This window comes from Orcinus orca, chromosome 1 (genome assembly GCF_937001465.1).
Source record: "Orcinus orca chromosome 1, mOrcOrc1.1, whole genome shotgun sequence".
In the NCBI taxonomy this organism is placed as follows: domain Eukaryota; kingdom Metazoa; phylum Chordata; class Mammalia; order Artiodactyla; family Delphinidae; genus Orcinus; species Orcinus orca.
Genome location: NC_064559.1, coordinates 12,436,595 through 12,458,129, shown reverse-complemented (window position 1 = coordinate 12,458,129; position 21,535 = coordinate 12,436,595). Strand labels below are relative to the sequence as shown.

Sequence of the window (21,535 nt, the reverse complement as noted above, 5' to 3'; positions counted from 1 at the left end):
CTCTTAGAACAATTCCATCACCCCAAAAAGTTCCCTTTGCCCGTTTGTAGTTAATCTCCTCCCACAGCCTGTCACCCCTAGCAAACACCGATCTGTTTTCTACCACTGTAATTTTGCCTTTTCTAAAATGTCACATAAGTAAAATCATACAGTGTCTGGCTTCTTTTACTTAGCATAATGCTTCTGAGGTTCCTTCAGGGTATTGCAAACATTAGTTGTCCATTACTTTTAATTGCTGAGCAGTATTCCGCTGAATAGATATACCACATTTTGTTTATCTTTTACCAGTTAATGGATATTTGGATCGTTTTCAGTTTGGAGCTCTTACAAATACAGCTACTATGAATGTTCACATACAAATCTTTAGATGGATATATATCTTCATTTCTCTTGGGAAAATATCTAGACATGGAATTACAAGATTACATGGTAAGTATATGTTTGACTTCTAAGAAACTGTCCAACTGTTTTCCAAAGTGGCCATACTAGTTGCAGTCCCACTGGCAAGCAATTTATGAGAGTTCTAGTTGCTTCACTTACCCCTCAACATTTAGTATTGTTAGTCTTTTTAATTTTCTCCTTCTAGTGACTATGTTGTGATATCGCATATGGTTTCTATTTGCATTTGTCTAATGACTATGACATTGAGCACTTCTCCTAAGTTTATTTGGCATCTGTAAATTTTTGGGAAAGTGTCTATTCAAATTCTTTGCCCTTATTTTAATTGAGTTGTTTATATTTTATAAATTACAGTTATTTTTTATATATTCTGAAAATAAGTCCCTTATCAGACATATACTTGGCAAATATTTTCACCTGTCTGTGCAAAGCCTGTACTCTTTACCACTACTTATATTGCTCCTCAGTATTTATCGAAATGATTGAGGAATTTCCATAGGGCGATGGCCCCTTCCTACCCCTACCAGCAACTGCAGCTTTTGCAATTAATAAGGAATCCTGTTGACATTTTTGTTTGAAGACCCAAAGTTCACATTTTCACTACTAATTGAATCTTTTCTGTTTTGGTACAGAACTAAACTGTCTTCTCTTGGATTTGAAGAACTGATGAGATCATAGCTGTGATTACCTCTGAACTCTCTGTCTTTACAATCCATTGAAAATGATTAGACACGTCTCTGCTATATAAACACAGTCCTGGGCAGATTGTCTTAAAGCGTCCTGTTTTTCATTTACCAGTTTTTTCCTTATGGAAAAAGACAGTTTCCAGCAGTTAGAACTAGAAAAGGGTAGACCTTCCAAAAGGAGGACTCCCAAAAGAGTTATCCATTTTGTTGATGGTGACATCATGGAAGAATATAGCACAGAGGAAGAGGAAGAAAAAGAGGAACAGAGAACAAATTCAACACTTGATCCTGTAAGCTTAGAATATCATTATTAGCGAACATGGGGGCTGAGTGAATGCGAAATTAAGGCAGATGAGGTTTGTGGAAAACACAGTTTTAAGCTAATTCCTTGCTCTCCTTGGTTTGCTTTCTACAGCCAAGTACAATCAACTTATAATTTTGATAATCTTAGGTTTCTCATCTATGAGAGAAAATGGAACCTATTACAAAGTATTTTGAAACTTCTACACTGCAGACTCTGCAGTCACCACTCCTGTTATTAATTTATGCTGATTTGGTTTCTCTTTTTTTTTCAGTCTAAACTTTCATGGGGGTCCTACCTATGGTTTTGGGCAGGGCGAATAGCAAGGACCTCATTTTCTAGTAAGTACTGCTAAGGTTATTTTTTTCTGTCCTAAATATAGACTTACAGACCCTCAGAGTTAGATGGGACTTCCAGTGGTTTAATCCACTCCGTGGCATTCTGAAGAACTGGTCGCTTCTATATCTACACTTGAACATTCCCGAAGGCATAGAACCTCACATCTTCAGGCAGACCCTGCCATCTTTTCTCAACTCTTTTTAGTAAATTCTATCTTCTATTCTATCTTCTTTTAAAGTTCTTCCCATTGATCCTAGTTGTCTTTTTAAAAGCCAGACAACACCAGTCCAGATTCCTCTTTCATAGAATTTCAAATATTTGAAGACAATAGTCAGTCCTCCCTGAGGTGACTCTTCACCTGAATAAACTTCCAAGTTTTTTCTTTTTTCAACTGTTACCTGACACAGTTCCAAGTTCCCTTTTCATAATCACTCTATTATAACAATTTTAGTGATCCCTCCCAAGGACATAATGAATAGCCTAAGTGGCTACTTACAAGAGACAAAATACTAAATCTTATTTTGTTTGACTTTCATCAATTTTTTAAAAATCACAATTGGCAACATGTAATTACTCATTTCCTTCTAACTTGCATATGCTTGTGTATGTGATGGGGGGAAACAACTTTAAGAATCTGAGAAAATATAAAATATATCTCTTAGGAATTGATCTTCATTCATTCATTCAGTAAACATTTATTGAGTCCTCATGTACGCTCAGCACTGTGCAGGACCCTGGGACACAAAGACAAATGACAGTCTTTGCTTTCAAGGGCCTTAATAGTCAATGGGTAATATAGGCCGGTAAACATGCCCATGATGATAATTTGTTGTTACAACCTCCATGGCAGGAGGAGTGTAGGGACTATAGACTGGGATACTCAGGAATGTTGATGTACAGAGGAGACATCTTAAGGATGCTATGAAAGTATGTCTGGCCAAGGCCAGCTTGGGGACCATGAAAGTGACCAGGGGGTCTTTAAATCACATTAAAAGTAATGATAAGGGAGATTTAGTCAGATGGTATGAGCCCTAAGTGCTTTTTGATCAAGGTGGAAGGTTTGTAATTTGGAAGTTACTTTAGAGACCCAGGTGAATACTGACCTTACCTCAACCAAAATATGTTGGCAGAAGAAATGCTGCCTTCCAGAGACTTCTATGCTTTAGTTAGGGCAAGACTGTTTGAAGAGGTGAAATATTTTGGAGGGAGGGAGCCTTAGAGATTAGATCAGGTAAAAGAAGCAAAACTCAGTACAGCAATATGAGCGTGTGAAGGAGAACAGGGACTACAGTGATTTCTATGTTGGGCTTTGACTTCAGATGACAGGGGCAGGACACACAGGGAATCAGTCTGCCTTCAGGAACTGTAGCCTGAAAGGGCTTCTGCCGGGGGCTTCCAGATTTTAGTGAAGGCATAAATACGCTAACAGTCTGATCTTTACACAGAGACTTTGGTTAGAGCTGGAACCCAGATGACACTGGTAATTAATTTTTTCCATGTAAGATTCTAGTAGGTCATAAACAGGAAAACTTCCGGAGATTATTCTAATGTTTTAGAAACTTCTCTTATGCACATGTACTAGGCACTGTGGCAAACAAACAGATTACAGAGCTAGAGTATTTTTGAAAGGATAAAGCACGTTAAAAAAGAATAGACAGCATCATTTTGATGCACTGTATGAGCAATTTCTTCAGAAGTGGAATGAATCATGGGAATCGGAAAGTCCTGTAACGGGGTGAGGCACATCAGAAGTCCTATACTTTTACAGGAGAACATCTCTAGGAGAGACCTTTTTGGAAACCCCTCATTATTTATGCTAAACCTTTATCCCTAACTCTAACAATCCCTGAGGCTGCAGGCCACCTTGATATTGTAACTGAAGGCAGACAAGGAAGGTCTTAAATTGCTGCTAGGAAGGAGTTTGTTTTGATGCATGGAAAAATTTCTGACATGGGTCTCAGTAACATTGGAATTAATTTGGGGTATACTTTGCAACATACTCACAGCTGATGATCAGATGATACACATGGGGATAGGCAACATCTGTTCTGATTGCTCAGGACCTGTACCTGTTATTAAGTATTTTGAAAATCTCCCCTGATATATTCATCTGGAAAGGATAGTTTACATGTAATCCTATGTGAAGACAGAAGATTTAACAAATTCCCTTTGAGTCCTAGGACTTTTTGAGGGTCTGGAGCAATTGAAATCTTTTGTCAGCCTTGAAGTTAAGTATAGTAATAGACCATTTGAGGGCAAGTTGAAACTTGAGTTTAAGCTTTAATTATTATTATTCTTTTTTTGCGGTACGCGGGCCTCTCACCGTTGTGGCCTCTCCCGTTGCGGAGCACAGGCTCCGGATGCGCAGGCTCAGCGGCCACGGCTCACGGGCCCAGCCGCTCCGCGGCATGTGGGATCCTCCCGGACCAGGGCACGAACCCGCGTCCCCTGCATCGGCAGGCGGACTCTCAACCACTGCGCCACCAGGGAAGCCCTAAGCTTTAATTATTAATTCAGTTTACCAAAGCGTTTTTCTTTCTTCTAGCATGTGAATTCCTTGGTGGAAGATTTGTTCTCTTCTTTGGTCTTAATCAACCCAAATACCAGTATGTGTTAAATGAGTACTATAGAACACAAAATAAGGTATGTGACATCCCACTGGGGACACCAAGAGCCCTGAGATGGGAATGTTGGTTGTTCCTGATTTGGGCCCTTACAGAGGAGTATTTTCCCACCTGGTAATTCATGTAACTGCAGTTTCACTGAGCTCCCATGGTCAGACTGACTTCTTTTTCCAATGCCCCTCACCCCATGATGCTTATTCGTATTTGCCTCTCTTGTGTGAAGTTAGAAGGTCCTGAGATAGTTCGTAGATGGTAGTCGAGTGTGAAGCCTGAGATCGCATAAAAGGGAGGCTTCTTATAAGGCTGTCTCTATAAGAGGGGGCGATCAGAGGTATTGGGTTTACTGTTAAACATTTCCTTATTTCTCTCTGTATCAGGAAAGTGACAAGGAAAGTGAAGGGGATGGATCAAAGGCCCAACCAGCCAATGTTCCCAATGAAAAGTGTCACCTGGAGGCTGGGGCCCGAGAGTATGGAACGAGACAACAGGACATTGACGAGGGCACTCCTCGGTGGAGTATCTCATCCAGCGAGGGCCTGATGGCAGATTCCAGCTCCTAATGGGCAGCGGGGCTATAGTTCCCCTGGATCTCTCATCCTCGGTCATTGATTACCACGGCAACAGCACCACAGGTAGCACTTCTGAGCCAGATCTGATCTCAATCTCTTTGTGATTTATTCTCCAGCAGCCGGGAATTGTAAACAATCATAAGAACAATTGTGGATTCTTTCTCAATGTAAATTTTTATTTATAAGCTCAGCAGCCCAACTCCACCCCAGTGATATAAGTCCTGTCCATCAGTTGTGGGCTACTAGTATTGACATTTGCACAGTAGTATAAATGCCTTAAGGAACGTGGGCACAGGAGTTTTAGGCTGAAACTCTTTGTCACATGGCGAGGGTACAGAAAAGGACCCTCTGTTCCTCAAAAGAAACTTTGGGCATTATGAAGTCTAAATCCTTTCAGGGTGTCCTTTGCAATAGCTATGTTGGCTTACTTGGGGCTTGCTTTGCAATAAGCAAACATTGCTAATAACTCTGTTTCAACATAGCAGTCTTTGAGAGTTGGGTGCATTTCTCCCCAAACACGTCAAAAATAAATAAACAAACAATCTAAGCTCTAGAAAAAGTATTTGGAAAAAGTGAATGATTCTCTTGTTTCCTTGTCAACAAATTTTCAAAAACTCTAAAGATCAGACATGGAAATCATAGCTGGATAACACAGGTTGCGCTGGCCAAAGGTAGCTGTGATATAGAAAAACACAGGTTTTGCAGTAAAAAGACCTGAGTTCAAGTCTCAGTTCTGCTTTTTACTAGTCGTGTGATTTTAGGTGTCTAAATTTCTGAGCCCCGTCTCTTTCTTTGTAAAATAGGGGTGGCATTTATTTGTTTCTCAAGGGTTACTGTTAAACGAAATGAACTAATAAATGTGAAAATTCTTTTAAAACTGCGAATATTAGTTGTTAATGCTTAATTAATGGCTGTTATAGACTGTTCTTTGAAGGTCCCCAAAGAACCATACCTTCTGGAATTCATGTCCTCACATAGCCCCACCTACATTGACTCTGGCCTTGGCTATGTTACTTGCTTTGGCCAGTGAGATAGTAAGTAGCAAATGTGATGCAACTGGATGCTTGATAAACACTTGCACCGGGGACTTGTCCTCTTAGAAAGCTTCACGTTGTAAAGAAGTTTGCGTTAGCCTTCTGAATGATGTGAGGCCACGTGGAGAGAGGACCCCAAGGATGAAAGACCATCTTAGGCGTTCCAGCCCCAGCCATGCTCCCCAGCAAATGCAGCCACATAAGTGAACTTCTCCTGTCCTATGTGTAGCAGATAAACCATGCAGCTGAGACCAATCAGCCAACAGAGTCACAAGAAACAGTAAGTCATTTTAAGCTGTGGAGTGGTTTGCTATGCGGCCATATAAAGTGAAATAATAACTCTAAGAGGATGGGAAGTTGGAATTGATTTGATATGAAATCAAGGACAGAAGTAGGCCTAGAGAATAATGTGTGGTTAGTTGAATACATGAGGATAAAATAGGTTATCTGGCATAAACAGACAACTCCAAAATCTCAGTGGCTTAAAACAACAAAAGTTTCTTTCCTTCTCATGGGAGGTCCACCATCAGTTCAGATGGCTTCCCACCGTGTTCTCCAGGTGCTGGCTCAGTAGCACATGCTCCTTTGATCCTATGGTTCCTCCAAACTGGTGCTCTCAGGGCTGCAGAAGCAGAAGTGAAGTGGATAGTTAATCACTGTCTCCACTAAGAATGAATCATGTCACCTCTGCTTATGTTTCTTCCACCAAAGCAAGTCACATGACTGCAATTAACTTTTAGGGGTGTGGACCTCCTTAGACAGCTGAGAAAGGGAAACACTTTCTTCCAGTGGTATAAGGGATAAATTATAAGCTGAAAAGTCACTGCAATACTGGTTTGATCTCAGCTCGGCTGCCTCTTTCTAACCTGGTAGCTCAGGTTACTCAAATTCTCAGTGTTCCCATGTGTAAAACAGGTTTGATGCAGGAATCAAATCCATTTTTTTTTTTTTTTTTTTTGCGGTATGCGGGCCTCTCACTGTTGTGGCCTCTCCCGTTGCGGAGCACAGGCTCCGGACGCGCAGGCTCAGCGGCCATGGCTCTCGGGCCCAGCCGCTCCGCGGCATGTGGGATCTTCCCGGACCAGGGCACGAACCCGTATCCCCTGCATCAGCAGGCGGACTCTCAACCACTGCGCCACCAGCGAAGCCCCTGAGTAGCCCTTTTTGTTCAGGTGACCATTCCTCATCCAATCATTTGTGACCAGGAAGGTGGAGTCATGTGGTAGCAACATACTTATAGGACCTGTTTCTGGATGAGCGTGGTTCTCAGTAAAAGGGGATTAAAGTGAGTGAGGTAGACACAGCCCATGACTACTCTAAGAATAAGCGGTGAAAACTGAGGAAAAGCACATGGCTCTAATTAGGTACTCAAATCATTGTATCAATTATAATTAGTAATATATATGAAAATCATGGCTTCAAGGAGTCTGAATGGTTTGTCTCCATTAAGGAGTCCGTCTTAGTTCTTCATCCAAAAGGCCCTGCTAGTCCAATTTCAAAATGAGGTAAATCTGAGAGCTTTATGACATGTCAGAAGAAGTGGCCAAGTCTACCAGTGAAGCGTTGGTTACCTGCCTCTCAGGTGTCAGGCCATACACTAAAACTCTGTTTCTGGTTTATTTGCTATTTTGCTTCCGAATAGATCCTGTGATGAACTCTTTTTGACTTTTCTCAATTAAATGGTACCCTGGAAGATACCTTACTTATTGCTGATTCCAGAGAACTAGGCAAACCAAAGTGTGATATTCATAGGAGTAAATTTTATCTAGTAAATGTTTTACTCTCAATCTAATTTTATTTTCCACTAAAAAAAGGGAGATCCCCTTGTCTTAAGGTCAGTTGCCATATGCAATCAACTGAATCTCGAACTAAATATAATAAGGAAAACAAACGGGAACCAATGCCCAGATATTATCAGCCTGTGGCTGCAAGAGAAGTTCACATTTCCCTTAATATTAAAATTAATTCATTCCTTTAATATGAATTGGGCATCTAGTATGTGCCAGTTATTGGATAAAAGAGATTTTTACATACTGAGGTATGGGGAAGTCATTCTGGCTTATACATGAGTTAACTTGAATTTTATGCTAACTACAACAGCCTATTTGTGGCCTATTATACGTACATTGTACATCTGCTTTAATTATTAAAGAAAAGGGTGCACTGACCAGAAGTAAAGAATGTCCATGTTAAAAATAAAAATTAAATCTCTCTCCTCCTGGGATGCCAATACTGGTACTCCTTCATTGATAAGACTCCCTTCCCAGGTGCCAAGGCCATATTGACTCACCATGTACGTGCTGATCTGTTTTTTGAAACCTTGAAGAAATGTATCCCAGACTTGTTTAATGTTCTTTAATTTGGCTGAAATAAAACTCTTTTCTATTCCTATTATAGATTGTTTATTGATTATTTTCATAGACATACTGTTATCTATCAACCAAACAGACAAAAATCTCTGCACTCCTATTGGCCTTAAGTTCGAGATAGCTAAATTATAAGGACATCCAGTCTTTCCGTGGCCAGCCTCTCAAATGGTCCCCAATAATCTTTACTCCCTGGTATTCACACGCCATGTAGCCTCTCTCATACTGAACCAGGGTGGTCTATGTGAGCTCCAGAATGTGTCAGAAGTGATGTATGACACTTCTCAGACTGTTATAAGAGACTCTGTGGCTTCTGTTTTGGTCTCTCCCTTTTACTCTCTTGGCTCACTTGCTCTGGGGGGAGCCAGCTGCCACCTTGTGAGAATCTTGCAGCCTGTGGAGAGGTCCATTTGGTAAAGAACTAAGGTCTCCTGCGAACAGCCAGTGAGGAATGAAGGAATTTCGACAGGTCTATTTTCCCCCAAGAGCCAACCATGGTGCCCCTAATCCTCTGAACTGGGTCCTGGCCCAGTACTGGTCCCGGGGTGGGTCATATTCCAGAAAATGCGCAGGACTGGCAGGCATAGTATTAATACACACACATTCCTTCAGCCCTAACCACCAACCCAGTCTTCAGTGTGGAGGGGGCCCACGCCCTGAAATCACCTTGAGGTAGCAGGGACTAACTGGTCAATCAGTCCCCTTCAGACTTGCCGCCTGACGAGACCCCAGGCTTCTCCTGCAAAACCATAGGTCTCGTGTCTCTTATTAGAGGACACACCCGTTCCCCACCCGCCCCCCACCGCCGGCCTGCCCTTGGCCGTGCAGTCCAGTATCCTCCAGCTCTGCCTTCAAGGGGAATATGCGCATTTGTGTAGATTAAGCCTTGTCCCTGGACATTCTACTGTCGTAACCTGGCCTCTCCTAACCCTTGCTGTGTCCCAGATCCCTGGCCATCCCGAACTGCTCGGCACCCGCATGCGCAGTACGCATGCCGTCCGCAGACCTGGGACGGCGGGGGCGTCCAGGTCTGCGGAGGTCTGCACAGTCACCACAGCAATCCCTCACCCCCATCACTCTGAGTGGGCAGAAGCAAGTTGGCGACAGTCCACCTTTGAGCTTGCTGCCTGATTGGCTCCGGGCTTCTCCTGCAACCAGGGCTCCGGGGTGACTCTTAACTGGAGGATTCCCTGGCCCGCCCGCCGGCCCCGCCCCTCCCCACCCCACAAGGCATTCGGGTAAGCTTGAGCTCTGTTCCCCATTGGGGAGGCTAGGGTTTGCTACTAGGCATATGACTTGTCCCCCAAGAGTCCCCTCCTGTGTCCCAGCCTCTCCAGACCCTTTTCCTGTTCCAGATCCCTGGCTACCGGGAACCACACAGCAGGTGCCTGGGCAGTACACACCTTTTCAGGAGGACTTGGGAAGCTGGGGCCCTTCTGGCCTCTGATGGCATAGCCTGGCCTAACCACCCGGATATACACCTCTTTGGAGGCGGCCCACTTGAAATGCATTTGATACTGGGCTGCAAAGGTAGCAACAGTAATTCCCTAATTTGGTTTTGTGGCTGATGGGGCCCTGGGCCTCTCCAGGAACAAGGGCTCCCCCATTGCATGTCATTCCTGAAAGCTCTGCTCCCATCAGTCAAGACTTGAGAGTTCCTGGGATGAATGGCTTCAGGTTAATGGGAGGCTTGTGCGGGAGCTGCACACTGACAGGGTGTTTTTAGATGATCTTCCTCCAGCCCCAGTATGACTGCAGCTTCAGCCAACGACAGCTGCCTGCAACCTCACCAGATATTCTGAGCCCGAATCTTGCAGCTAAGCCACTGCTGGGTTCCTGCCTCAGAGAAACTGTGACATAATAAATGTTTGTTTTTTTGAGCTGCTAATACTGGGGGAATTTTTTTACATAGCAATGAATAACTAATAGGTTTTTTATTCCTAAATATGCATAAGGACTCCAAAGTTACTCATCCAAGAATCACAGTGCTCCCAGAGGGCCAGAATTTGGCCTCACTCCTCAAGGCTAGGCTGATCTTGCTGAGCTGTATCAGTTATTCCTCCTGTCGTATTGTGTTGTGTTGGGGCTCATCCAGGCAACCAGCTCCTGCAAGTTTAGTCTCGCTGTTTCATTTGCCACCACTGTTCGTTCCTATATTTTCCACCTGGTTATTTACCCAGGTGGATCTTCAGTAGACCAGGAAAACACTTCTCTGATATATTAGTCATGAGCATCCCCACCACAAAAAAAAAAAATAAAAGGAGCCTCCTAGAAAGTACAACTCTTTAGTGATATTACAGACCCATAGCCATTTTCCCCAAAGCACAATCATAATGTCAAATTGACTTAGTAGGAAGGAATTCTACCATTAGCCATACTCTATACCCAGAACACTCCCCGCCAACAATCTAGACAAAGATATAATGCTTGTCAGCAGTCCGGACCTCCCCCCTTGTATAGCGGGTTTCCTCTTGGGCCTTTATTGTCCTTTCATGCCACCTAAGCTTGGTCGGTATCATCTCTGTTCATTCTACCCCATGTTTTTAACTTTGAACCTTGGAGAAGGAGTGCCAATCCTAGTCCTTTTCCTCCCAGGAGGCATCTTTGCCTTTTGTAGATTTATGAATGCTAAACAGTATGTGGAGGAACAGTAGTGCCCAGTTCTATCTGGCAGCTTCCACGATCCAATGATACGTTGGGGAAGGGCTAACTAACTTCCCCTTCCGATGATATTTAAACCCTAAATTCTTGCCAGCCAAAAATATCCCCAATTAACAAATTATGTAGCAAAAGCCTGTTGATTTAATCAATAAACTAAATTTAAATGATTCTCCTGATTCTTGATGTTTTAGGTTATTACCACCACACTTCCTTGTGCGTAATGTAGGCAAATTAAAGTTAATTTTATTATTTTTCTTTTCTAATGATGGAGTCACCCTAAACCTTAACCTTTAGTGTGGAAATTCAAGAAGTCTGAAGTGATCAGGGAAGCTCTCTGGCAAATGCACACAGGCATTTATCTCCATATCTCCAAACATCATTTGAGCATCTTCCCGTGGATGAACAGCCTGCCAAGAATTGTTTGGGTCTTTTTCATCTTTGCAGGCTTGTTGGTGATGATACCTTTCAGTTATTCCTGTAAAAGTTTCTGCCCTCTGCCAAATTGGACCATCTCCAACCACAAGATATAATTATTTCTTATACCTACAGCAAAATGAAATCAATCACACCTTTAACCATATTGATTCTCAGGCAACTTATGCAGGCTTGCCAAGAGCTAGCAAACACGATAGTCAGCTTTTCAGGCAAAAGACGGGAAAAAAATGCTGAAATCTCTTTAGGGAAAATCTTCTGCGTACGATTTCATTTATGTTGGGGACAAAGTGGGAGTGACATCAGTCTGAATTTAATTTGGGTGGACAGTATTTACACTGAGAAAAAGAAGATTAAGGTCCCCCAACAAATCATTTGAAAGGAAATGGATACAATTTACCTGACACATTTAGTTTGTCATCTTCAAGGCTGCCTCCGGCTGACCAGCTGTATAAATCAGGGCAAAGTGGTAGAAACGACATTCTATCCAGAATTGAGTGAATTTCTGTATAAGTGACAGAGCAAGATGACCCCAAGAACAAGATGGCTCCCAAGAATGTGTTGATGGTGGGAGAATGCACATCTTCATCTTCAAATTCTAAGAAAGGTAGCTCTTGAAACTTTATATACGAACCTTATTAATGTTAATTTTAGGCAATTGATTGAAATGTCAGTCTTCCTCATTGGCTCATGTGATGGTTAGTTTTATGTGTCAACTTAGCTAGGCTCTAATGCCCAGTTATTTAATCAAACATTAATCCAGATGTTACTACGAAGGTATCCTGCAGATGTGGTTAACATCTGAAAATCAGTTGACTTTACGTAAAGGAAATTACTCTCAATAATGTGGATGGGCCTCATCCAGTTGGTTGAAAGGCCAGAAGAGAACAAACTGGGGTTCCTCAAAGAGGAAGGAATTCTGCCTCACGACTGCAGCATCAAATGCAACCTGAGTTTCCAGCCTGCCGGCCTGCCCTACGGACTGTGGACCTGCCAGCTTCCACCATTGCGTAAGACAATCCTTTGGAAAAAAATCCCTTCCATTCTCTTTCTCTGGAGAACCTTGACTGACACATCTAGTATCCAACATACATTTAGGAAGTTACTGCTACCGTATTTAGCTAACTATTACACCGCCAGTTGGTCAGTGTTTCCATTATGCAATGTGCAGGAACAGCTCTCTTCTCTGCTTCATGTTGTTTCATGCAGTCCCGATTTAAACACACTTAAACGTTTACATTTTTATGCAGAAAACTGTCATCTTGGCTCCCCGTTGCTTCCAAATGAAGTTCAGCATCCTAATATTTATGAAGAAGTACCTGGGCTGGAGTTCACTCCGCTCACAGATTAACTGTGATCACGTAGAACTGCATAACTGAGAACCAAAAGTCCTCCATTCAGTTGACTGGGGCACAATGAGTGGATGAAATACCCAGCGGATCCCAACAGAGGCTTAAAGCGAATGGGAAGGGAGCATATCTTGGTGTTTAAAAGGAAAGCTTAGTGAGTATTCAAGAGCCAGGAACCCTAGATTTCAATTCCGGTTTCTCCAGTCATTAGCTGTAGCCACAGACAGGCCAAGCATCAGGCTTGTCCTCAAAATGAGGATAATAAAAAACCACCCCCCCCCAAGAATGGTGAGAATCAATTGATATCCGAACTTGAGCTGCAAAAGTGTTCCAGGAAGGGGGACCTGTGCCAGGGCCCAAGAGTGGGCTCTTGTCTAACCCTCAGAAATGAATTGTCTGAGAGACACACGTACTGACAAAGCAAAAGACATTATTGGAAAGGGGCACCTGGGTGGAGAGCAGCAGGGTGAGGGACCCCAGGAGAACTGCTCTGCCACGTGGCTCACAGTCTCAGGTTTTATGGTAATGGGGTTAGTTTCTGGGTTGTCTCTGGCCAATCATCTTGCTTGGCCCATATTCAGTCTGACTCAGGGTCCTTCCTGGTGGCGCTCGCATCTCTCAGCCAAGATGGATTCCAGTGAAAAGGATTCTGGGAGGTTGGTAGGACATATTATAGACTGGCATCTCCTCCCTCCTTTCGGCCCCTCCCAAATTCTCCTGATTAGTTTTCGGTGGCAGCACCGTGTTCCTTATGGGGACCTCTTGCTGCGAGACTACTCATGTGAGTGGTTATCGTTGTGCCTGGCCAAGGCGGGTGGTTTCAGTCAACGCTTCCCTAACAAAAGCACCATTCAAAGTTCTATTCATAAGCTTCCATCAGTGTTACCTTATTCCCTTTGGTCCCCTCAACCCCTGTGGGATAATACCCAGAAGCAGAAAACTGTACAGTGAGAATGTATACTAAAGGTTATTCCTATGCTCTCCTCTGCTTTAGTTCCTGCTAGAGTTATGACTCTATGGAAAAGGGAATATCGTATATTTAACACCTCCAGACACACACATTTATATGCAGCCATGGATGGTTCAATTTAGCTGCTATCTACTGAGATGTGTCATGGTGTGGAAAACAGAAATATGACCCCAGTTGCTGCCCTCAGGAAAGTGGGATCTTGTTGAGATAGATGGTACAATTCTATACCAAGGGCAGCTAAGCTGAGGGACCTGGCCAAGAATGTGCTCCCAGGAGCTGCTCTCAGAAAGCTGTCAATGTGCAGGTCCTTGCCTGCTGGGATCAGACTCCACGTGAAGGAGGGAGACAGTACCAACAATGAAAGAGGATTTGTCCAGAGAGCAATGAGCCCAAGGAGATGGATGAGGGGATATTCTTAACTTTGAAAGGAAAAGTCATGGTTTCACAAGAGGATGGATTAGGACCTCCATTCTGAGTCAGAGTAAAATGGAGAGGTTTCCTCTCAACTGGTTCCCAAGCACTCAGCAACTTTTATCTTTCCCTAGAATGATAGGAAGGGAAGGTAGAAAGGGAAGTTAAGCTCTCCACCCCCTGTGATATTGCAATTTATAATAAGAAATATATATTTTGTCTTTGTCCCCATTTCTGGCACAGAGATCCTAGAACCCTTGGAATTTCCTGTGATGAGAGGGATAAAGGCGCCTTGTGTTATATTAACAAGGTGGCTTTTGGACCCACCTAAGTATGGAGCCTGGTTACCAGAAGGACCAGTCATGTGATTAGAGGATTGGAACTTTCAGCCTCACCACATACCCTTTGCTTCCACACCGCACCTGAGACTCCCAGGGAGGGGAGAGTTCAATCACCAATGCCCAATGATTTAATCAATCTTGCCTATGTAATGCAGCCTCCCTAAAAACTCCTGAACTACAGGGTTCAGAGAGCTGCGACATTGTGAACACGTGGAGATACGGGGAGAGTGACAAGCTCAGAGAGCATGCAAGCTACACGCCCTTCCCCATAGCTTAACCTGTGCATCTCGTCCATCTGGCTGTTCCTGAGTTACAGACTTTTATAATAAACCAGTAATCTGGTAAGTAAAAATGTTTCTCTGGGTTCTGTGAGCTGCTCTAGCAAATTAATGGAACCCAAGAAGGGGGTCATTGGAACCTCCCACCTATAGCCAGTTAGAAGCACAGAGAACAAGCAGCAGAAACGGGTGGGCAATCTTGTAGGACTAAAGCCCTTAAGCTGTGGGAATCTGACGCCATCTCCAGGTGGACAGTGTCAGAAGTGAGTTGAATTGTAGGACAACCAGCTGGTGTCAGAGAATTGCTTAGTGTGGGGAAAAAAACCCATATGCTGGAGTTGCATGCAGAATCATACCACTCCTTGGGGGTGTGAAGGAGCCTCCTGCCTGAGGTGGGAGGAGATCTGAGAGAAGAGGGCAGGATTGGACATATGGAGTCTTTTTTTTTTTTTTTGCGGTACGCGGGCTTCTCACTGTTGTGGCCTCTCCCGCTGTGGAGCACAGGCTCCGGACGCGCAGGCTCAGCGGCCACGGCTCACGGGCCCAGCCGCTCCGCGGCATGTGGGATCTTCCCGGACCGGGGCACGAACCCGCGTCCCCTGCATCGGCAGGCGGACTCTCAACCACTGCACCACCCGACATATGGAGTCTTAAACCCTCTGGCTGATTCTAGTTTAGGAAAGATACACAAATCACCTGTATATGAATTAGAAACCCATATTTGGTCTGACTCAGGGTTCTTCCTGGTTGCGCACGCATCTCTCAGCCAAGGCGCATCTCTCAGCCAAGATGGATTCCAGTGAGGATTCTGGGAGGTTGGTAGGACATATTATGGGCTGGCGTCTCCTCCCTCCTTTTGGCCCCTCCCTAATTCTCCCGTTAGTTTTCAGTGGCAGCACTGTGTTCCTTATGGGGACCTCTTGTTGTGAGACAACTCATGTGAGTGATTATCATTGGGCCTGGCCGAGGTGGGCGGTTTCAGTCAATGCTTCCCTAACATCTCTGGGCCTGGTTTTCTAATCTATGAAGTGAGGAGTTTGGACTAAGTTAGGTTTGGCGGAAAAAAATGTTCTTCTGAATATTAATAAATTTTATATTTAAGAAAGGTCTGAGAAACTTAAGTTAAGAAAACGAAGGAAAGTTCTCTCCTGCAGAAGGTGCCTTGTCAAGGTGTTTAATATGTTACTGTGCATTGTGAAGCTCCAAAAGGCAGATATAGTATACAATATTTCCCAAGGTATTTGCTTATAAAATCACATGTGCATGGAGCCTTTCAATCAGTAGCAATCTGAGGAACTTACTTTGAGAAACACTAAACTAGATAATCTGTAAAGTGTCTTTTAATTCTAATATATATTTTTTTTAACATCTTCACTGGAGTATAATTGCTTTACAATGTTCTGTTAGTTTCTGTTGTATAACAAAGTGAATCAGCTGTATGTATACATAGATCCCCATATCTCCTCCCTCTTGTGTCTCCCTCCCACCCTCCCTATCCCACCCCTCTAGATGGTCACAAAGCACCAGCTGATCTCCCTGTGCTATGCGGCTGCTTCCCACTAGCTATTTATTTTACATTTGGTAGTGTGTATATGTCCATGCCACTCTCTCACTTTGTCTTATTGTATCAAGCTGGAATGGTATGAAAAAAATGGGCCTGTGTCAGGTACATTAATGACATGCTAAAGTGGGAAACATGTTTCATATTTACCAGTATCTTCTTTAGACTTTTTTCTCTTTCTAATGGCAACACCATTCTCACTGTCAGCCCAGCTGGAAACTTCAGTACTTAACAGGCAACCTTGACTCTCAGCTGTCAGTCTATCCATTGCTAAATCCTGATAATTCATCCTTGGTGTTATCTCTGAAACTCATTTCCCAGTCAGTAACCATGCCCCCAGGCTTTACTCATGGACCTGTTTCTTGATTGTTGCTTCACTGGTACGAACACTGAAAATCTCTCTAACTTATGAGGGCATGAAAAATCTCCTTCTCTCTGCTTGTCTATTCTTTACCACGAAGCCAGAGATCTTTCTTCTAAACCATGAATCTAATCAGGTTACTCACCTTCTCAGAAATCTTCAAAGGTCCCACAGTTGTTACAGAATAAAATTTGAAATTCTTCAAGGTCATTCATGCTCTAGCCCTAAATTACCCTACATTTCCTATCTCTACGAGCCAAGTTCACTCCTCCTTAAAAACATCTTATTTCATGCCTTTTCGACTCTGTTAATATAATTTTCTCTCTTGGGATTCCCACCTCTCTTCTCTTGTTATCAAAACATTTGTCTCCCATAAAATATTAGTATGATTCAAGACAGTTCTATCACCGCCTCTTCTTTGAAACTTCCCCTGAGCCCTTATTTAGCCATGCACTCTCCCTTCTCCATATGTGGTTAGAACCTCCTTTATCTAATAAGTCCCCTGACGGTATTATAGTGATTTGTAAACTCATGCTAATCATTTTTCAAAGCTTTTTTTAAAGCTCTGCCTCCAGTTCCATTATACCTGATCCCATTCATTTGCTCGCTCATTCAACAACTATTTATTGTGTACCAGGCACTGTGGAATATAAACAGGGGTAAGATCCTGCAACCAGTCCCTTTGTTCCCCGCAGGACAGCTCCAGGTGTTTGAGGGGAGGCTCCAGCGGGCAGCCCATCAACGATCTCCCACGTCCTTCCCAAGCAGCTATGAGCAGAGCGCACTGCGCAAGCCCCGAATACCGCACTGTGATTGCTCCTTTGGCCCAGGTGGTAAGATTCTCTCCTTTGAGATCCTTAATGATCCTTAGAACTCAACATTAAAAAAACACCTGTCCTTTGATCAAACCTCCAAAGCCTCATTTTCAGATTCATCCTATTAAGACTCTGAAACAAGCCTATACTCAACACGCTGCAAATCCTCGCGCACTTACTAGAGTATTATTTACTGTAAAAGTGTGCGATAAACACACAGAAGTCCCCAAAGCTGAAGGCTGGAAAGATGCAGTAGGAAGATAAATAAGCTTTGATGATGATTTCAATGGATGGTAATTTCTTGCTTCCACGGATACTCCACAAACACAGCTGTCAGAAGTGCGCTGTGTAAATCAGATGCTAATTAAATTAAATTCCCACTAGAATTAAGGCAGCAAAGCATTTTGTCTTGTTTTCTTGCAACCAGGGCTCTCAATCAAGACAGCTGGGGCACTGGCATTTCAGGTCCGTGGAGGAGACAGCTGCCGTGAAGCAAAGCAACTGCGCTCATAGTTAAATTGCCATCGGTAACAGGAAAGTAGATGGCATTTTTGACAACACTAGTAACGTTTAAAACATGAACCAACTAGTGGAAACAGGGCTGGTCTAGGAAAGAAGGGACCTGGGTTCTGATGCAAGTTTTGGCAAAATCATTTTACAACTAGCTTCAGTTACCTGCTTCCTGGCCCCCACCTCCCATCCGCCCGTCCTTCCTTCTTTCCTTCTACTGAATATTTATTGAGTGAAAACTACTGACAGGCCATGTAGTGGGTCCTGGACATACAACAATACAAAAGACACTCCCTGTCCTCTGGATGCTCCTGGTCTTTTTGAAGAATTAGGAAGTGGGATTCTGTGATCTCAGCATCTTCTGGGACTTAGAGCTTATCATTCCAAATATGATCTTTAAGAAACAAACAAAAAAATATGATCTTTCATTCAACCAGCATTTAGGTAATATCAACTCTGTTTTTCAGAGTTCCATCCCATCTCTTTGTTGAAGGATACGGAAGACACATCCCTGCCCTTGCCTTTAGTTTTTAGAGTATGGTTAGAAATAAAAGCACGCATGATTGAAACAACATTTGAAATATTCCACAGCTACAGATAAGCAGATATAAGAAAAATATTACATATATTATGTAGAGAAGTATTGAGGCTAAAGCTTGGGCAAGGAGTCATTCAGTGAATGCTTTTTTTCACTCATTTATTCATTCATGAAACATTTACTAAATACCTACTATGTGTCAGATTCTGGGCTGTGTGCTGGGGACACCAAAGAGACAGTCTCTGCCTTCAAGGAGCTTCTAGTTAATTGGAGAGGCAAAGACATAAAAAGTTAATTATAATAAAATGTGGTTACAGCAATGATAGAATCATTAGAATAGGATGCACAGGGAAGAGAAGTTTTCTTTAAAAACAAACTCAAAGGACTATTGAAAGTATTTCATCTCCTCCATACTTTCAATTGCCTCTAGATTTTGTGTTCCACATATCACTCCCCATCAATACTCTAAGACAAAATTCTGGTGGAAGGTAACCATACATGGTATATTTACAAGAAAGACCCCAGGATAGGGTAGCAATCTCCCTCCTAAACACAGTCTGATACAAATATTAATATTTACTTATTCAAGAATACATAATGTTACAACAATAGAAAAATGGAAAATCAAACTGGGATATTCATAAAATGGAATACAACCCAGCGATCAAAAGGGATGAACTGCTGATATACACAACAAAATTTAATCTCAAAAATATTGTGCTGAGTGCAGCAAGCCTTAAACAAAGAGTACATACTATGTGATTCCATTATTATAAAATTTATTTTATAATATTATTATATAAAATATTTTATATAATAATTTTTTATTATTTTTATTTGTTTTTTATTATTTTTATTTATTTTAAAATAATTTTATTACAAAAATCACATACTATGTGATTCCATTATTATAAAAATCTAGAACAGGCAAAACTGATCTATGGTGGAAAAAAATTAGAATGGTGGTTGCCTCTGGGAAGTAGGAGAGGGGATTGATTGGGAAGGGGCATGAGGAACCCGGAGGGGGGGTGTCATGGTAATGTTCTGTACCTTGATAGTGGGTTAGATCATGTACACAGGTGGAGTCATTGGATTACACAATACATAATTAAGATTTGTATTACCCTAGATGGAATAAACCAATATTGAACTCGAGGTAATGATCTGCATGCTGAAGTATTTAGAGGGAAGTGTGCTGATGTCTGCACTTTACTTTCAAATGCATCAGAAGTAAGATGGATTAATGGATCGATAGAGGAGTGAATAGGTGGATAGAAATAAAGCAAGTCTAGTAAAATATTAATGGTACAATCTAGCCAGTGGATATCAGGGTATTCACTTATAATATTCTTTCAACTTGACTGTATTTCATAATAAAATTTGGGAGGTGGAAAGGATACATGATGTTCTCAAAGAGTGGGAGTGACAGCTGTTTGGCACTCTCTTCTAGAAAACGTGCATCTCCCTAGAGTCCTGGTATAGGATCGAGCCCCTGGACTCTTGTGAGGCAGTGGTTCTTAATCCTAGGAGCATATTCCTACCGCACAGGAGAATCCCCTGTGGGAGTTTAAAAAAATCCATATATCAGGGGCACACCCTTGGAATTCTGATTTCAAGAGGTCTGGAGTGGGGACCCAGATATCTGTGTCTTTAAAAGCTCCCCAGATAAGTTTTATAGGAACCCCAGGTTCCTTCCACCACAAGGAATGAAATTCTCTGTCCACCAAAGGGGTCCCCAAATAGAAAGCATCCATCACAATGGCTTTCTTAAGCCTCCTCTGGGGCCCTTCCTTGCTTAGTAGTTACCACGCTGAGAAAATAACTAGACAGAGTGATGGAGGTGATGGTGTGATGGCTCCCGCCAGGAGCGTGGGAACAGGCAAGTCAAAGGAGGTGAAGAATGATGATGTTGTGGTATCTCTTTCAGCTCAGGATGCCTAATTCCATGTGAAAGGCAGTGCTTAAGGCTGGAGATGAAAAGAGGAGAACTTGTGTGAGAAGTTTAACCAGCTCTAGGTTTTTGGTGGCTTATTTATATTCCCTGACTTCTAAGTGGAAGTAAATTCTTCAATTTCCCCTTCTTGTTTTCGTTTCTCTTTCCCCATCCACTGTTCCTTCACCCCTCCTCCTTTCTCCTCTATCACTTTAAAATGCAAACACAAAGACATTACTTATATAGCTATGTTGATGTCTGCTTTCTGTCCCTTTCCCTCCCACTCAGGCTCCGGAAAGTTATCCTGCTCTGTTCATGCTTATAGCATCCATAACCTCTAGCACAAGACCTATGCAAATAGCAGGTGTATGAAAGAATTTAATTCAAAGAAAGGTTGGAGGTGAAAAGTAGGTGGGGACTATTTTCTACCTTGTTTAAAGATGGAATGAAAGTTTTGACAGCTTCCCTGAATGTCCTACCATAAATCAATTCTTTATCATCAGGAGCTATTTTTTTTTCCTTTTTGCCACATATTTTTGAAATATAACCACTCGGAAATTATCCAGTAGTGACATCTAGTGAGCTGACTTTAACTATTATGTAGAGTTGAGAGCTTTCTTCAAATACTGTCTTTCCTAGTTCCCAAAAAGGCTGAAAAAAATATTGCTCTGAGTTGGTATTTCTGCAGGGAGAAACTGAAAATGGTCCACATTACTCGAAAGGAAAAAACAACATACAGATCTACCTGTGAAACCCATTTCCAATGGTTAGTGTGACTCCATACCTCTCACCCCAGTCCACTTAAGAAGTGTGTTATAATGTTTGTCTTTGCCTAGGAACTCAAGCTACAAAAATATTACACACCATTTCACTGGAAGCTGCCACAGACTGATTCCTGAGGTGAACATCTGGACATGTGTTCCAGAACTGATGGGGAAAAAACCTTCCATGGGCCATAGCAGAAACAAAGATGAAAATCTTAGACTGGGCGGTTATACATTAGAGAGTGAATAATAATGTAGTGTGTAAAAGGATGAAAAAAAAAGTGGATTTAAAG

At 42.5% G+C, this 21,535-nt stretch overlaps 1 protein-coding gene across 1 annotated transcript; it reads left to right on the top strand.

The window, feature by feature from the left end:
• The first annotated feature begins 168 nt into the window (after window positions 1–168).
• FAM177B (family with sequence similarity 177 member B) lies at window positions 169–5,856 on the top strand. Its single transcript, XM_049705958.1, has 4 exons — window positions 169–1,375; window positions 1,661–1,727; window positions 4,271–4,368; window positions 4,727–5,856. The coding sequence occupies exons 1-4, from the start codon at window positions 1,208–1,210 to the stop codon at window positions 4,907–4,909; spliced, it is 516 nt and encodes a 171-aa protein (XP_049561915.1). The 5' UTR covers window positions 169–1,207; the 3' UTR covers window positions 4,910–5,856.
• Window positions 5,857–21,535: the final 15,679 nt, after the last annotated feature.